At 42.2% G+C, this 17691-nt stretch overlaps 2 protein-coding genes across 6 annotated transcripts in view; one reads left to right on the top strand and one right to left on the bottom strand.

Moving 5' to 3' along the window:
• The window catches only part of NKAIN4 (sodium/potassium transporting ATPase interacting 4), a 52261-nt gene extending 48633 nt beyond the window's left edge, over nucleotides 1-3628 (top strand). For 2 of the 3 annotated variants that reach the window (XM_087750321.1, XM_087750320.1), the window contains one exon: nucleotides 2302-3628. In XM_087750321.1, coding sequence (XP_087606447.1) covers nucleotides 2302-2315 — 14 coding nt within the window. In that variant the 3' untranslated portion in view covers nucleotides 2316-3628. Of the gene's footprint in view, nucleotides 1-1735; nucleotides 1822-2301 lie in introns of all 3 variants that reach the window. The other variant, XR_015703071.1, reaches the window with a different exon arrangement.
• Nucleotides 3629-6137: 2509 nt separating this feature from the next.
• BIRC7 (baculoviral IAP repeat containing 7) lies at nucleotides 6138-16897 on the bottom strand. 3 transcript variants are annotated; one of them, XM_087749939.1, is made up of 8 exons: nucleotides 16771-16897; nucleotides 13865-14393; nucleotides 11576-11675; nucleotides 10197-10278; nucleotides 10050-10095; nucleotides 8857-9075; nucleotides 7812-7883; nucleotides 6138-7314 (listed from the first exon to the last, which is right to left on the bottom strand). In XM_087749939.1, the coding sequence occupies exons 2-8, from the start codon at nucleotides 14382-14384 to the stop codon at nucleotides 7112-7114; spliced, it is 1242 nt and encodes a 413-aa protein (XP_087606065.1). In that variant the 5' UTR covers nucleotides 14385-14393; nucleotides 16771-16897; the 3' UTR covers nucleotides 6138-7111. The 3 variants fall into 3 exon arrangements, with proteins under 3 accessions (XP_087606065.1, XP_087606066.1, XP_009471718.1); XM_087749940.1 differs by having other exon boundaries at nucleotides 8857-8892; XM_009473443.2 differs by lacking the exon at nucleotides 8857-9075.
• Nucleotides 16898-17691: the final 794 nt, after the last annotated feature.

The following is a 17691-nucleotide window of genomic DNA, read 5'->3' as shown; positions in this document are numbered from 1 at the left end:
TTATCAACAGCCAGGTGTTATTTTTTCTTTTTAAAAACAAGCCAACAACAACAAAAAAATCCCCAACCAACAGTTTTGTACTGTTGCTTACAAAGGCAGGATTTAAGCGTGCTTTATCTTAATTAGCACCTCCAACACTCACACAGCAACAATGAAATTTTATAAATACAGTTATTTCTATTTCAGGTTCCATGACTGCTTCTGTTCTACATTTCATTGACTCCAGGGGGGGTTTGGTTGTGGTAGTTCCTATTTCAAGCCACAAGCTTAATTAAGAGAGACTCAAATTATCATGAAAAAATTGTTCTGGAAGTTTTACTGTGTAATAGAATTACCCTTAATCTCACTGCTGCTTACCAATCAAGGCACTGCACTAATTATTTAATAATAATTTATTAGGAATTTTGATAGAAGATATGCTAAAGCTTTCAGTGCATGAGTTTCTGGGTCAAAGTACTTAGCCAAAGGATAATACATCACTTATTGAAAACCAAAGTTATTCTCCTGAGGCCAAAAGGGAACATTTCCAATGAGTTTTCAGGAAGGAAAGGCTGAGCTCTTACCCCTCCTTAGCTAAAGCTCAAATTCAGGCCATGCCTGCTTGCACCACTGTCTCCTCCTGGGCTGCACAGGACATCACCTCTGCGTCGCTTTTCTTCTTGTTCACTTGTAGTAACAGAATTCTCACCCTTTGAGGCAAGGAAGCACTCTTGCACAGATAGCTGTGGAAGGGTTAACCAAGACAGCTTTGAAGTTTTTGACTAAAGCTGCTATCTCCAAGCACCCTGCAATACTGCCGAGACAGCAGGAGGCCCAGAGCATCACAATCCCGCTGCATCCATTCAGTCTTTTGATACCACTCTCGGAATTTGTTTCAGACAGAAGCACTGTGCAATCTCAATTATAAAGCAGAATAGTCCCAAAGCATGATTTTGTACATGATTTAGTGCTAAATCAAGAACCCGCCGGATGCAGGAGGGAGTCTCTATTTCTTTAAAAGGTGGAGAGATGGGCAATAGATCTCCCTGCCTTTTAAGACTGTATTCATGAGGCCAAGCAATGAATTGCAGTTGTGAGGCTCCTGTCCCTAACTGACTGGGATCTGAGACCTCAAGTACTACATTACATTTATGGCTTGAGAGCCTTAATTTGATTTTAGTTGCGTAGCCAGATTTCACTGACTGCTTTCCCCACATCTACCAGTGGAAGGGACCATAGGGTAACACAGGGTGTGACTTTTATCAGATGCAGACTTCAGCATTGACAGGGTAGCAACAGGAGGCATTGGTGAATTGAATGATCTAAGGCTCCAGCTGGCGATGGCTCACTTTAACATTCCCTAATCCATTCTTTTGTGGTGCAGTCTGTCTGCTGGCCATAGGCATGAAGCAGCTGTGAGCATGCAGCATTAAAGGACTCGACCCCATGTAACAGTCACCCACTTACAGGTTGAAAGTAGGTTCTTCAGTAGATCAACCGACAACTGATAGGTACAAATACACAACTAACATTCTTCAATTGAAAAAAATCAAAATCCAGACTGAAACAATGGGGGAGAGGAAAGGGGGAAGAAACTAAACTCCTTTAGGATTGTTTTCCCCCCCACCCTCTCCAAACTTGGCTTGATGACCAGAATACTTCACAAAGGAAACATTTACTTAACAGGAAAAAAATCCCACTTTGTTTTGAGAGAAAAAAAACCCACAAAACAAAATGCTTCTGCTTTTCTTTCTAGGTAGACTTTTCCCCAAACAAACAATTTGCTGAATATCAACAGGAATTTGCAAACTTTTGATCAACCTGAAGCTGCATGTTTGAGAGGTGATGTCTCAGCTGAAACCATTCACTCATCTTTACTGCTGGCTACAACAGTAGATCTGCTTATACTGCTGCATCTACACACAAAGCACATCACCACAGTGTCAAGAAGCTACTTTATTCTAGAGATGGCCCCTAGCTTTTAAAATTCCTAACCAAATTTTATGCAGCTCCGGATGCTGAGAATACATAGATCTAACACTTTGGCTCATATCTAGTCCTTAGTCTAACTGCAGTGTATTCAGGTCTGGAATACGCATAACATTCTTTCCAGACTTGAAGACTACTTAACCACATTACCTCTGAGCTCTCAATCCTATTCTTCATCTGTAGTCAATCATATTTAAAAACCCAGAACAGGAGAAAAAAAAAAGTTTGTAAGTTTGTCCTCATTATTTCCACGCCATTTCTGTTATCTTCAGGAAGCAACTTAGTACTTGCTCCACATTGATGCCCTGCCTTCACTTTTTTTCCTCGCTACAGGCCTGCGTAAATAAAGAAGAGCCAGAGGATGGATGAACCTTGCACTCCACCATCAAAGGTGCTGCAGGAAACAATCCCCCATGGCCTGGATCTTTGGCAGAGGAAATGCAGGATGGTGAACTCCATTCCATTTTTTGTTCCTTGTTTTCTTTTCAAATGCAATGAATGTACGTTGAAGAATGGCCACGTGGTTGGTTTTTAATTCTCCAAGTGCCCTGACAAACCATTCCTACCATAGTCTGGTGGTACTGGCCAATAAACAGCACAGGCCTAAAGACCTCAGGCAGAACAAGTTCATCGAGAGCCTCTCGAGATACAGTTGAAGTCGGAGCTGCATCCTTGTGCCATGGATCCATAAAGAAGGAAGCACTGCATAACACCCCAGGACATTTCATATGTTTTGTAGTTATCCTCTTCCCCTTGTTCTGAAAAGGGCCTAAATCCCCTAACACAAATTCATCTCCTCCCTGCCTGTATAGAACTAGGTGGGGGCTATTTACATTTGAGTTATTTAGGCTTTTTTTTTTTTTTTTTTAAGTTATAGATGAGAGCTCTTCCCTTCTTCCCTCCCTGCCCATCCAGGACTCCCTTCCTCATTCTCTATTCTTTAGACAGGGTCAGCACCTTAGCAGTAGGCATTTGTCCTGGATTTCAGTGTTCTGTGACCTAACTCCTATCATGCTGAACAGCTAAAAACTAGTACAAGCACCAGATCTTTACTCAGCATGGAGCCTAGCCCCATTTCAACATGCCAAGCCATTCTCAGAGCAGCTGTAGCTTACTCTGGGTTCATCCATCTACATTAAATTAACACTGGTGTAGCCATATACACAGCTGAAGCCTGCTGCAGGACACTGGAAAATGCCTAGTTCTTCATGGATCACCGATGGTTTTGTACCTGCCTTCCTCACCAAGCGGCCACACTTATTCCAGGCACAAGCCTGGCAACATCCTGATGGAAGGGGCTTTTTGTGACAGGATAATTTTGAGGGGAGGGAATGGGCTGAAGAAAAGGGGGAATATAAGTGTAATTAAAGTTGCATTAATGAGCTGCAGCAATTAATTAAAAAACAAGCAAAAACCAGTGTCAGTTTTGTTACCTACATCTCCCAGCATGTTAAGCGTCAAGCAGAGAAAGAGCGCTTGTCAGCCAGCCGTGGCACGTTCCAAGTGTGGCTGTAGTTCTTTATTGTCTTGCCTAATCTGTTTGAGATTACTTGGCATTTTTGAGTAATGCTTTTCAGAAGAGTCAAGCTAGAAGCCATGCCAGGGAGGGGAAATGTGAGGGAAGAATTAAAAGAAATAAAAACATTAAGTGCTGAGTCAAGACAGAATGATGCATCTTTCTTTGTCCCCTTCCAAAGGGCCCAGGAAGCAAAACCCTCTTCTATAAGTCTAAAAAGTATAAGCACTAAGAGAACATTTTTTGTTTCTGCGCAGCTTCCATTCCAGATACCCACGGCAATATCCTGAGTTCTGATCAGGTGCAACTGTGAGTAAAAATGTTGTCTTCTATAGGTATTTTTCCTTCTTTTAGCCAGCAGAAGCCTAGGCTGCTGACTGAGCAGAACAGACAGCTGACAGTTGCTGGTGTGATACTAGTTTCATCAGTTGAGGAAGAAAACACTCAACCCTCTTTAAAACAGCTCTGCCTGAGAAAACATAACTACTTCCCATATTAGTCAATACTGTGCCACTACCAAGTTAAAAAAAAATACCAGTGGAACACAAGCTTCTCCATTTAGACAGCACACATAGCTGTGTGCATACGCAATTTCTTAGCGCTTTCTCCACCCCTTCTTTGATTCAGTTCATTTCTGTATTATGCTCATTCCTACTCGCCCACCTGATGTTCCCTAGAGAGGCAGAAAAAGGAATGGAAGAATACATATCCTCTAGTCAATGAGACTGATCCATGAAAGGCTTCATTTATTTGGGGCTTTTGAAATTAGCCTTCCCTTTCCTCACCAGAAAGCACTGACTTTACACTTTTTGGTTTAATACGATTTCTTTTCCTGCGACAGAAATGTTGTCCATCAGACAGCAGCATTCTTTATTGGCCTTGTTTGAGAGCAACCAAAATTCAGCACAGATGGTGGAGAAAGCAGCTTCAGCTTTGAACAGCTGAAACATTTCACTAGTAGTTTCAGGAAGAAATTCTTCTAGATGGTCGTATGAAGTCAGAAGGAACTCCCTGAATTATTTTGAGGTATAGAGTTAAAAACATGCAGACATCTCCAACTGACCAAGCTTTGATGCCACATGTACTAAGAAAACTGATCAAAAATACTTGCCAAGTACTCTAAAGAGACTAAGCATCAAACCGTGCACTTAATGGCATGCCTCCTGACTGTAATACACACCGGTAAAGATCAATTAAATAAATACAAGTGTGATGACCGAGGAGCTCCATAACTACCACCCTATGTTATGATGAACACAGGTAATTAAGTATCTTTTAATAGAAGTAAAATAAAGGTTCAGGTAACCCTGTAGTATTTGGTATCAATGACTGCCACAAATCATCACAAAAATCAGTCTGAGAAGAAAGAAAATAAGACAAGCTACCAAGGATCATGTTCCACACTTAATTACCTCCTCTAGCTTTCATTAGCAGACCAGGAGTATGAAGGATGACTGCCTCTGCTTGTGCTAGACCTGCTCTAAGGACTGCGAGGTCATGCAATGACCCTGTTCTGTTAGGGCAGGGACTCCCGGTCGCTTGCCTCTCCAGCGTGCTGGAAGAGCAAGGAGCAGCTGAAGGTTTGCTCCAGTGGGTTCCCTTATCGCCAGGTTAGGAGTGCCCTCTGTTGGGGACAGGCATCACTGGAGAGGCTGCTAGTCAAAAAAAAAAAAAAAGAAAACAAACAACGTGTACCTGTTTCTGAAGGGATATCTTCCCATAGAAAAAACGGCTCCACCCTTCCAGGTGTGGAAAAGCCACAATTTTCCAAGTGTTAAATAAAAGAAGCCCCAGAAATAGTTTGTATATTCACAGCCTTGTAGTCCTGTTGATGCTCAGGCAAGGTTCCAGCCACACTGAGCTGAAATTTAGGAGGAAATAACACTATTCCAACACTGAGCTGGTTTTGTTTTCCCTTCTCAGATTAGCACACCTACTTAAACTGTAAGCTTTTGCTGTTATTTATGGAGGCAAAATAAAGCCAATGATAGCCTGAACCCAGACACAACACCTAATTTGGCATGGTGGTACAATTCTGTTCCCTATGAAAGCTGCTGTCTGGCAAAGACCCACAAATTCCTCCAAGAGTTGGAGAGTTTAAACCGCTCAATCAGTAATTTCTCTCATCTTTTCCAAGAGCTGCATTAATATCACCTTCTGAAGGCAAGGATGAAGAGATCTGCTCTCCCCCATGGCCCAGGGATAACTGACACCTTAAAGTTACTCAGAGACAAGCCTATAACCCTGTTCAGTATCCAGGGCTGGAACCAAACAGAAGCAACTCCACAAGCCTGTGCTCCAGTCTCTGCAGATGTGTTTAAGAGCCATGTGCCAAAACTCTGCATCGAGTTCAGATGCAGAATTATTCCCCAGTTACACAGCTTCCCGTATCAGGTCCTTATCCTCCTGCGTACTTACACCTTCTTTTGTGGCTAAGAGAGTCTGGAGGACCCACATGCCATCTTGTGAATTCCAGAAGGAAGCCAATGGATGGTAAGAACAGTTGCTTCTCTCATTCATGCCCTTGTAGCGCTGAAGGACAGCGGCTCAAGTGATCTACAACCTGATGCTGCCCCATCATCTTAGGACACCACCGCACCCCCTCCCCCAGTAGGGCATTATACTAGAATCAGATACTCAGACCTCTGTAAGATAAACAAAAGAGAAGCTTTTTATTCAGTGAAAAAGAACAGCTAATTTTAAAAAACATATTTCCTTTCCCCTGCAGTTAACAAGCTATAGTATTGACAAAACTTTCTCTTTTTGGCTACATGATAGAATGTTCCATTAAAATAAGAACCATCAGTTTAGCCAGCAAACAGAAGGTCTGAAATAGCAAGTTTCCATAGCTATCTTCTAGTAGGATAGTACCCAACAGCCAGGGAAGAGGCTCTGTACGAAGCTTCCATGAGATCATCTAGTGACCCTGACCATCAAAGAGCCTTTCCCCTTCTGTCTAGGGAGGTCAGCTGAGAGGAAAGAGGTTGGAGAGTCTACAACAGGCCAGGCTTTTCACTTAGTTATGTGGATTTGAGTATTACTGAAACATTCCGTCAATTGTTGACAACGCAACAAGGCGGGGGGCACTGGGAAGAGAGGAAAGAGCTCAGAAGACAAAGCTAGATTCTCCCTCCCCCACAATACACTGCTGCCGAGTATTCTAGTCTCAACAGAATGCATTTTGCATAAAAATACTCCCATTTTGACTCAGACTTACTGAAGGAAGTCATCAACCCCAGCAGAATAATCTAAACTGCTAAAGGAGAGAAAGAGAACCAGAGACAGTGTACTGAAAACAGCCCTCGATTTCAACACAGAGCAGGGATTCATTTGAGAATGAGAGAATTTGGAGAAGGAGAGTCTCTGTTGACAAAAGCATCTTTTTGGAGGACAGAAGAAGTGAGCAGAGTTTTTCTGGAGCAGTCCTACAGCAAGATCAGCAAGAGTAGAGCAAGCAAGCCAGCAACTCTTACTAGAAGGCACTTCTAGTAAGTTTTTACACTTATGCCAAGCTACCCTGCAAATAAGATTGCTCCAGCATCAGTCAAACTATTTACTTATTTTCTTCCTCTGCTGTGTTATGAATGAGTTGTATAGACTTATCTTTCCCCTTAGGCACATCGTGGTTCAGGACATGAAAGTCCTCACGCTTCCCCGGATGACCGCTCTGCAGATAGGACACAATCTCAAATTGAGGGCACATTCTCCACAAGCTACCAGGTGGCCACAAGGAACAAACACAACAGACACATCTCTGTCCATGCACACTTTGCACATCCTTTCCTCTTGCAGGCGTCGGAGCTGCTCTTCTGTGCTCATCTGAGACTCATCTTTACCAAAAAAGAAAAAAAAGCCCAAACTGTTAGTATTATAACAGCTCCAGAGTGCCAGTCCTGTCATCTTAGGAAGTCACACTGCAACTTGCTCATCATTTTGTTCAGAGACTGAGTGTGAAGATGGCAAAAGTACCTCTCAGGCAAATTTCATTTAAGGTGAAAAACTACAGCTATTACAGACTCTGGCTTATCTACACAAGCTTCAGCATATCTACACATGCTGGACTGAGCAGGGACAGAGATCAGCATCTTTTTACCATACAATGTAAATTATCCCGATACACAAAAATGTTTGGTTTAACCATCTGCTTCACAGTGGAACTCTAATTCCTGAATAAGGCTGTCTGTGTTCAGTTACCATTCAAGCTAGCACACATTCCCCTTCAGGATTAAAAAATGAATGAATACAATGACCACTAATACCATTACTATAAAAAATCATCCCAATTACACCTAGGCTCAATTTCACCACCACTGTCAGCCCAGTGCACCTGATTCCTTTTGTTGCACAGATTGCATTTCTTCTCTTGAACTTGATGTCTCAGCCTCTCTCTGAACAGCATCTGTATAACCAGGAAAGAAGATGGCATTAAATGCTACCCCTTTCCTCCCTCTTCAAACAGCACTGTTTAAAAAGATGAAATATCCTCGCTTTCAGTAGCCTTAGATTAAACAAGTCTTTACTCCACTGTTACCTTCACACACTCAGCCTGGTGAAGCTGATGTTCTCCGGGGTGCTTCAGTCGCTATGTATGTTAACCTCCCTACCAAGACATGTCCACATCACATTGTATCCTCAGCAAAGTTGGTTTATCCATCAGACAACAGGAGCCATCAGCCACTCATTCCTGCTCCTGTGCTACTATTTAGTCACACTTTTGGTTTTGTGGAAATCTTTTTTTTTTTTTTTTTTTGGCTCAGCTAAAGAGATGGCAGATAGCGATATGGAGAGAGGAGCTTTGGAAAGCAGGCTTGCTACCAGAGAAAGCCTGTGTGGAACTGCATCTTCAAATAAATGTCACTTGGCAAACAGACTCCACAAAACAGATAACACAAGACAGACATAGATAAGTTAAGGAGAATATATATTATCCAAACAAACAAGAAGTACGGCTATTTCTGATCAAGCCATTGATTCAATTTTGAATAGGCTTGGAGTACTCATCCATTCTAGAAGCCTTGCTTCAGACAACTGCTTCTGTCTGTCTGCATCAGATTTTGTGCTCCTCATCGTGCAGCTGCCCGCTACTGCGGGTCTAAGGGCAGCAGAAAATATCAAGGATATCTACACCATAGGCTATTAGAGGCAGATATAGTTATTGATAGCCCAGTAATCACAGCTCCTCCAGGTTTCTTTAAAGCAGAACCTCATTCTTCAGCCTTTCAAAGAAAGGCAGGCTTGGGTACATCACTACTCTTAATTCCAGCCTAGCAAGAGAGAAGGCAGACCCGCAAGACACTCACAACAGTGCTCAAGATGAAGTGAATAAGATGTTAAATATCCACCAAGAACGTGGGCGTGCAAGTCAGGCATACCTCTGCGTTCCTCCGCACTGCTGCTCTCTTCCCAGTCTGGCTGAAGCAGATCAGAAATCAGCTCAGACTCAGAAAGGTAGAGAGTCCCAGTCAGTATGTATTTATTCTCTACCAGGTTAGCTACACAGGTGGGGTCAAAGCCCATCTGCAGGACATTCTGCACTATGGTAAACTGATCCAGAGAAGGAGGAGCCCAAAATTCCCAGTTCCTCACAGGATCTGTAAAGCAGTGAGCAGATACTTTACCAAAAAGGCAGAACTTTGGGCCAAAAGTATGCCACTCCCTAAAGCTGTCATATATAAAATGGCACTAATATATTCTAGAACTTTCCTCAAACTATATATATTGTTAGATCAACATCCAGATTTACAGTTTTTACTTCCAATCATAATTCACAAGAAAGTGATCAAAAGCAATTTCATAAAAGCCAAGAGACTGATTTTGGATGGTTTATTCTACAGTATCAGTGAACCAAGCCTCCCATGTTTGGCCCCAGTCCAGAATCCTTATCTTTGTTTTCACATCCCAGAACAGAAGTCTTGAAACAGCTTTCGTGAAGATCAAGTGGAACATCCCAACTGAAGTCTCTCCTCATAATCTAGCTCAACCATTCATCAGTAAAGACAGAAATGGGAAATTCAGCTGGCAGCCCCTTGAAAGGCTTAAATCTTTCTTAAGCTCATCTTATCAGATAGGCTTTTCAAGAGATTGCGAAAAATCAGTTTTCCACAGTTACGGGAGCCGAATTTCACCTACTTAAATTTCAAGGAGCAGCTCATGAATGGGAATAGATCCACAGGATCGACACTTTCATGAACACCTGGACCCTCTAGCTGTTCTCTGGTCTCCTATCAAGTATGTTTAAAATGCTGTAGTCTGAAAGACTCTACAGACAGACGACAACATCAAGAGCACGGACAAGTCAAAGGAAAGTCAGGCAAGGACCCAAAAGTCACATGATTATCCAGACTAGCTAAATATTTCTGGCCTTAGACTAAGAGCTCTCACAAGAGGAAGCAATTTTGCTTCTTGTGCTAGAGACCATTTCCTAAAAATAAAGAGAAACATCTTCTAGAATATCAAGACATCTCTCGAACACCATGTCTGCAGAGTGCGCAGTAGCTTAGGTGAGGCAGAACTAAGACTACACCACTCTTAACAAGACAAAACACCAAGTAATTATAGCACTGACCTTGGGAAGCAAAGGAATCTTGCTCGGTCTGATCCCAGGAATCTCTCTGAAAATGTCACAAGATAGTCACAAAAGAGAAGCATGTGTTCAAAACTCCCCCCATCTACCAAACCCCCATCCACTCTACACAAAATATTCATGACTCACTGGAGATATCAGGGTGCTAGAAAAGGACTCCTGAACACTGCCAACAAATTCTCTCCCCCTGGACCGCAATAAAAATTCACACCTATAAGCAGAAAGATTTAAATACATTAGTACACGATATCTCAAGTGAAAGGAGCAGTAGTAGTTTGAATTTTAGAAGCAAAGGCTGCTATCAGGTTATGAGCAAACTGCTATATTCATTAAAGACGAGGGAGTATCATGGTCTTTTTTTCCCCCCCCCCTCCTTGTATGAAGGTCAACAGTAAGAGACTCATGATCCTGCCCTTAATTCAGTCTTCATGTTTGGCCCAAGACGAGCTCAGTCGCAATGTCCTTTGGAACAGATCACAGAAAATGTGATAATAGACCAGTTCACAGGAAAACACAAGAACTGCTACAGAAAAACAAGATTTACAATATCTTTCTTTTTGAATCTCAGAGTAGTAGAAACCAAAGCTTTCTTTGATGTCAAACAAAGTGATTTGAATTGAACTTCAAGATGGTGAATTCTAGGTCAAATTAGAAAATCTGAGGTCTGCACTGTGTCATTCCACCTGAGCTTGAAAATTTGATTTTGCTTTTAAAGTAAGAGGGTCTAAATATTTAGGCTTTGTCACTTCTACTTGCACAGTTCTTTTTAAAAAACTAGTTACAGCTTAGACAACCATCATCTAGTAGGTTTCATCATTAACACAGAACACTCCAGCGATAAATCAGCCTTTGGAATAGAAGATGTAGCAATGCCTGAGATGAAGCCTAAAGGGACTGAAGCCGACTGTGCTGGAGGTCAGCGAATTATTGTAAAGGGGTGACATATGTGGAGAGACACCAGACACATCAACTACTTTTTGGGGAGGGTGGAAAGGGAGAAACAGGAGAGGAGAGGCAGCTGAAGATATGATGGTTAGGTTTTCAGGCCAATCTTTGGTTCTTCCCCATGTGAAGGGAAAATAGGACGAAGGCACTTTTGGAAGACTGTACAGACTAAGTGGCTGACCTAGAAACAAATTTTCTATCTTGACCCACTACTAGGATCTGAAGAGGGTCCCTTGCTGGACAACTTCAACTTTGAGGATTCAGAACCCGTCTCTTGAGATTTCAGGGATTTCCAGCAGGTTATAAACTATTGCAACAGTTTATGCAGTTGAACATGATTGAACATACCTGACTAGCTTTTCACCTGCTCTAGCTAGGTAGAAAAATCTTGGACTAAGCTAATAACAGAGCCTGGAAGCAGCGCTTATTACCAGTACACCTGTGACTCATTTGTGTCTCAAGTGGGGGTACCTCTGTCTTACAAAAGAAGAAATTGGTGTGGAATGCACAGCATATCTTTTGGTCTTACTACAAGAGACATTTGCCAACCAAGACTGACTTACCCCGGATACCATTTGGCATGTTCCCTCCAAGGATCATCTCCTAACGACCAGTTCCTCACACCTCCATCACAGTAAAAACACCTCACTACATCATCTTGTCCTGAAAAAGACACCAAGAGATTATTTGACATCTGAGACACTATGCTTTACTAGCCCTGGAAGAGAACCTGGGGACAGATTCAGCACAAAACACAGGCTACCAGACAGAAGAGACGAGCACATGACAATTTACCAACGCTATGCAAGTTGTATAGTTGCGCAGGAAATCCGATGAGAGTTTGAACTCCCAGAGCAGCGGGTGGTTGAGACGATTCCAGAACTGGGTCACAAGCTAAGAGGCAGCATGCATGTGAGCACCATCGCTCCCATGTACGCACATACCCATCCAATCGCCTCTTGCCTGCATTTAGAGTAAAGCTGTAATTAATTATACTTATAAACACACTTTGTTTCCTAAGCACAATCTGCCATAACCAGCAGCAGGCAGTGTCAGACGATGTACATAGCTTCCATCTCACGGGCATAATAATTTGTCACAACGCGGTCCTAGGTCACCCGCCCTGCTACTGGGCTTCTCTTTGCAGAAATCACAAGGGAAAAAAACTTAAAGCCAAACACAGTTAAGAAGAACTGCCGACAAATGCCCTGCCCTAAGGACAACGAAGCAACATCAGTAAAGGCTGCCAGCAAGTTGGGATCACAGACACAATCTTCCAAACACTCTCGTGTTAGAGCAGTTTGGCTTAACTTGAGGGCTCGGTTCCAGCGTGCTCCTGCTCAAGTGACCGCAGGGAAGTGCCATGTCAGGCGGCTGCTGCCTAATGAGTCCCCAAAGTAAGTCTCTGTGCTGGGCTCTCAAACAGCTGCTCTGCAAGTGATAAATCAAGTCCAACACAAAACACAGGGTTTTTTTAGCTGCAGACACTGCTTTATATTTTATTCTCTGTTCCTGGCCATGCTGGTCTTTTGTGTGCCTTAAAAATTAATAAAAAGACAAAAGCAGCAGATAAGCTAATATGCCTATAATGCTCTTCCATTTAGGCATGCATGCTGTTTCACCCCTGCTACTGTGCTCTAAGCAGACAGGTACAGATTCTTAGTATTAACTGGATTTATAGCAAGATCCAGGTTATGCAGTTTGAGTGAAAATCTTGCAGAAGTAGAGAGACATACTAGCAAACTAACCAGTCACTTCCCATAACTCAAGCTAAAGGAACAGAAGGTTCAGTTATTTAGACATACTTTCCTACATGCATGTTATTCACCACGTTGCAGCTCAGATTTTTCCAGCTATCACAACATTTAAGGCTGGTTTTTCCCCAATTCCCATCTTTACCAACAAATAGTACTTAAATAAGTGGAGAAAGGGGCAATTCAATTTTACTTCAACAATGAGAGCGTGAGGCATTTGGGACGCACAGGTTTGTTTCTGCTAAGGGAGCTTTGGTTTATGGATCCTGCCTGTTGCTTCTTTCCATGTCTCTGTTTGATGTGCAAATACAAAACAAATTGATCCCTTTGCATAGAAGAAGTCACACTTGCAACAGACAGAAATATCACTACATTACTAGCTTTCAAAAACCAGAAGGATCTCCCCAATATTTAATTACAGTCAAGCATTAACATACTGTAAATTCTGACTGGTCCATCCAGGGAGGAGTACTTATTCATATCTATTATCTAACCAGCAAAGCCTTCTCAAGGGGAAACAATGATGTTATATTGATACTCACATGCATATGATAATAACAAATATTGCCTATTTTCCTCAAAACAAAAAGTATCTTTTTTTTTTTTTATTTCTGTATTACAAGTCCAGGGTCCTTACAGCAACAAGCAACAGACAGCCAAACGGGCTGACTACCTCAGGTTTCACTCAGATTCAGTTTTATGAGAAGAGAAGACTTCAGTGCAAGACAGAGTTTATAGAAAACATGACGTGCCAAGTAAGTGCCTCAAGTCCTTTTAGAAGTGCAAGTAATAAATAGGCTCAATGGATCTTGAAGCACACACTTCTCTGCCAGTAAAACATCTGTTTAAAACATGTCACTTCTTCCACTCTTGCTGGTAAAGGAATTGACTCACTAGTGGACCCCTCAGTACCCAAAGAGGGGTTAACCTAGCAGTGAATTCTGCACAAGCAGCAAGTGCAACAGCACAGGCTGAAGGAAGGATGTGGTTTTAACTACACTACACATACTTGCAAGTATTTGGGAAAGCAATAAAACATAGTGACACCTTCAAAAGCCAACTTGAATAAGACTTAAAAACATTTCCCTGAGTACCTACCTGTGTAAAAGAATCCTGCCCTAGCCAGTTGCTCAGGATGCATGTCAGTATATTGCGGCCAGTTCTGAAATGTAGATAGTCTCATCTCCTCTGTTACCATCTCTGGGTATTCTGGTTCGTTGGGCAGGGCTGTCTCCTCACTGTCTAGCCCCTGCAACAGACTGAGGAACTGCCCATCCACAGTGTCAAAGATTTCCTGAAGAGGAAGCATCTCTTGGTTCCCAACATCCTCACCACAAATGAATTTACAGGAAGGGAAGAACTTCAGGTGCTCTGCCACTGGGCAGTCACCAGGTCCCCAGTCCTTCAGGACACCACCGCAGCAGAAACACTGCACTTCATCTCTTGGACCCACAAAGAAAAAGCCAGCCTTGACCAAATCTCGGGCAGACACAGGTGAGGTGCCTGGCCACTGCCGAAAAGTCCTCAGTCTTCTTGCTTCGCTCCTCATGCTGGATTCAAACAACTGGCAGCAAGCAGCCCTGAGCCCAGTCTCCTCTGCTGGTGTCACGTCCCCCATGGTCGCGTTCTGAAAGAGAGGAGGAGATAACCCAGAGCGGTCAGCTGGATTCCCGGCGTCAGGCAGCACTCACCCTGCGTTATTTGTTCCTCATCCCCACGCATATTCCAGAAAGCTCCTGGTCTTGACAAAGCTGAGCTTGTTTCAGAACTGCAGCCCAATCAGAGATCTGGTGCTGCTGTACTTTGCTGTCAAACTTTTGCTGAGTCCCCACTCGTGTCTGAAGGGAGGGGACCAGCACTTTCGGAGCCCCGCTGCCAATTTACAGCAGAGTTGCTTGCGGGAACAGATAGCAGAGGGGGAGGGCAAAACCTATCCTGCCTCCCTCGCTGGACCAATCCAGCGTTTGGCATCTGATCTGCATGATAAATCCCCAGTTATTTTGCTCAGCCTTTAAATTAACATTAGAGAGACTCTCTTTTTTTTTTTCCCCCCTAAAAACAGATTTAAGAAGGCGTGCCATAACAAAGCAGAGAACAGCCACACCCAAACAACTATTGTCTCGTAATGTTCAGTTTAGAGCCAAACACTACACAGAATATCAGTCGATTTTTCATAACCTTATTATGCTAATTAAACAGTGAATATATAAAAGTTTCTCTATAAAAAAAAAATCTCTATAAAAAAAGATAGGTCCAGTTTCTATAGGGGGGTGCCCTTAAATCAAAGATAAGACATTTTTTGCCTGTGGTAGTTCTGTGCAAGAGGAAAAGTGAAATTAAAGAAGTTATGAGTGCCCGATTATCCAAGCCCTCATCCTACTTCGGGTAACAGCCCTTCCCTGCGCGAGTAAGCTAAACTGCAACCCAGCTACTGCTTCTAATGCTTTCTATATGGCTGGCAAATACACTTTCAAAAGGTCATACAATTACACAACTGAGAATCAGGACCAATTTAACTAATCGCTCCAAAGGAATTCCTTAGAGCGAAGTCACTACACACGTGGCTAAGTGGTAGGTGCAATCAAATCCATTTTTTAAATTAAGTGCCCTGAAAATCCCTCCACCACCTAACTCGGTAGGTCAATTCATCCCAAGGAAGCGCTAACTACTGGTTATCAGAGCTAAGCATTACAAGCACACGGACAAAACATCACACAGGCAAATACTAAGTTAGAAGAAAATATATATACACACACCCCCTAAAAAGATATGGTGTTTCCAAGCTGGTTCACCAGATTATTAAGATAATAGATAACCACTGCAGTGCACTCTTTTGGATAGGCACTGTAAAAATCAGTCAAGGGGAGACCACCAGGATAGCAGCTACTCTGCAGTAAACACAGTCACCGAGATGGTTAAGAGGCACTCAGGCCACCGGCATCTCTGAAGGACTCTTCCTCTTAGTTAAGTGCTGCAGTACATTCAGGGGAAAAAAAAACAAAAACAAAACAACAACTTAAGGGGCATTTTATTTGCAAGACCTGTAGCCAGCATTAACAAACCCATCTTTTACAGGTATTACACATTTAGTGAAATTTTAAAAGCAAAAGCAAGCTTGCTCAACCACATGCCTCTCACAGTGAAAGCCAGCAAGGAAGAGAAAGTTCATCAGCAACCAGAATTTTCTTCTATAATCATAGTCACAGAAACGAGAGTTGTAGGAAAAAGAAGGCTCTAAAAGTTTGTTTTAGAAACTGTGCTTTATTTAATACAATAAAGTAGTTACTCAAGCACTATGTTGCTGGTTTAAAGAAAAATCCATACAGAAAGAAAAAAAAAAAAAACACCTATTAGTCACTGATACACAGCAGAATTTGCAAGCTAAGCAAACTTACGAGCATGCAATTTTTTAGCCTACGCAGCAGATTTTGCTCTCAGAACACAGAGAAGCAACAGAGAGACTTGTTCATCAGGCACAGCTCCACAATACCAGTGTTTCTCTCGTCTTTAGCCCTAACGAAAGCTATTCTTAAACTATGAGGAACGCTGTTTTCCACCTAGAAGGTGACCAAGTTATCTTAGCCTACTTCCACTTAAGAAGTGCACATCAGAGCAAGCTTCACAACACAAAGAAAGAAAAGGAGTTTTTCCGCCCAAAAGCTTAACAGCTGAATCAAGCTTTTTTTAAGTAAGAGATGTGTCATAGGAGAACAAATATACTTATGTTTTGTTTATGAAGAAACCTATTGTGGTTTACCTGCATTAAAGACATTTATAGGCTCTGCAGAAGATCCATTAACCTGGCTAACAAGGCTCTGCAAACCAAATTGATATTTTAAATAGCTACAACACCACTAAAAGCCAATATTCTCCCACAATCCACTACTTACACCTACAGATTAATACACTTCCAAAGCAACATTACAGCTAATATCAACAATTCCCTACGATTAGCACAAAACTAAACAAACAAAAAAAAAAACAAAAGAGAGAGAGAAATTTACCTGCAAGATTCTTAAAACCAAAACAAAATAAAACAAAACACTCCCAAGAACTAAGACTCTCACAAGCTTCAAGCTACTCTCTTCTCCTCTAGGCAACACAGAGGCCTTTCACAAAACAGAAACCTGCCAAGGCATAAGCGATCCCACCTGACACAGAGGCCATTTCTAATGCTTCGTTTTCCCCGATTGGTTGGGTGTGTGCTGAAATTCTCTAGTGGCTGAATGAACAGTCCAAATTTCATCTTTGTAAGTGGGAATCACCAGGGAAAGATAGAAAGTTAAGCTCAAACTTCCTCCCAAAAACAACTGTTTGGGCCCTTAAAAAAAAAAAAAAAAGAAATAATAGCCAAGCCTTGTGATCTTGTTAAAACCTCGCACAGTACTGCTTCTGACGTCTTGGCTCCTGTGACATACTGATTGCAATCCTCCTGTTTTGCTATAGTACCTTTGCTACTGCAGCCATGATTTTTTCTTTAATTTCTATTGATACAAAACCAGAAAGGAACATAATCATCTTCTAAAAGAAGAGACTGTGCAGATATAAGTTATGACATATGTCAAATACGCCGGGGTATGTCACACAGGGGCGTGAGAGCAGTTCCCCGTGAAGAGGGCGATAGCCCTCTTAGCCCTTGCAGCCATGCTGTGACTCTGTATTAACAGTATTACTGTGTCTCCCTCAGCTTGCTCTCACACGTGTATGCTTTGCGCCTTACAATTTCCAAGAAAATGCACTATAAGATTAACAGACAATAGCAACAAGAATTTACTCAAGACAGCTTGAATGCATCACGTTGCCTTTACTTTGGGAATAAACACTGACTCTTTTGCTACTACTGCATCTTCACGATTTGAAATCTTTCTATTCTTCTGCCTTGCTGTGGTCACAATGCAGAATGAAGGATTTTACGGCTAGTTTTG

This window comes from Nipponia nippon, unplaced genomic scaffold, assembly GCF_047370975.1.
Source record: "Nipponia nippon isolate SJK-2023a ecotype South Korea unplaced genomic scaffold, ASM4737097v1 scaffold_13, whole genome shotgun sequence".
NCBI lineage: Eukaryota > Metazoa > Chordata > Aves > Pelecaniformes > Threskiornithidae > Nipponia > Nipponia nippon.
Note: the sequence above shows the minus strand (reverse complement) of the source record. Positions and strands in the feature narration are given on the sequence as shown.

Coding starts and splice junctions, on each gene's coding strand:
- BIRC7 (XM_087749939.1), bottom strand. CDS start 14,384: ATGGGGGACGTGACACCAGCAGAGGAGACTGGGCTCAGGGCTGCTTGC. Junction 11,676..13,864: donor GGCAGGATTCTTTTACACAG/GTAGGTACTCAG, acceptor TGTCTTTTTCAG/GACAAGATGATGTAGTGAGG. Junction 9,076..10,049: donor AGATTCCTTTGCTTCCCAAG/GTCAGTGCTATA, acceptor ACTGCTTTACAG/ATCCTGTGAGGAACTGGGAA.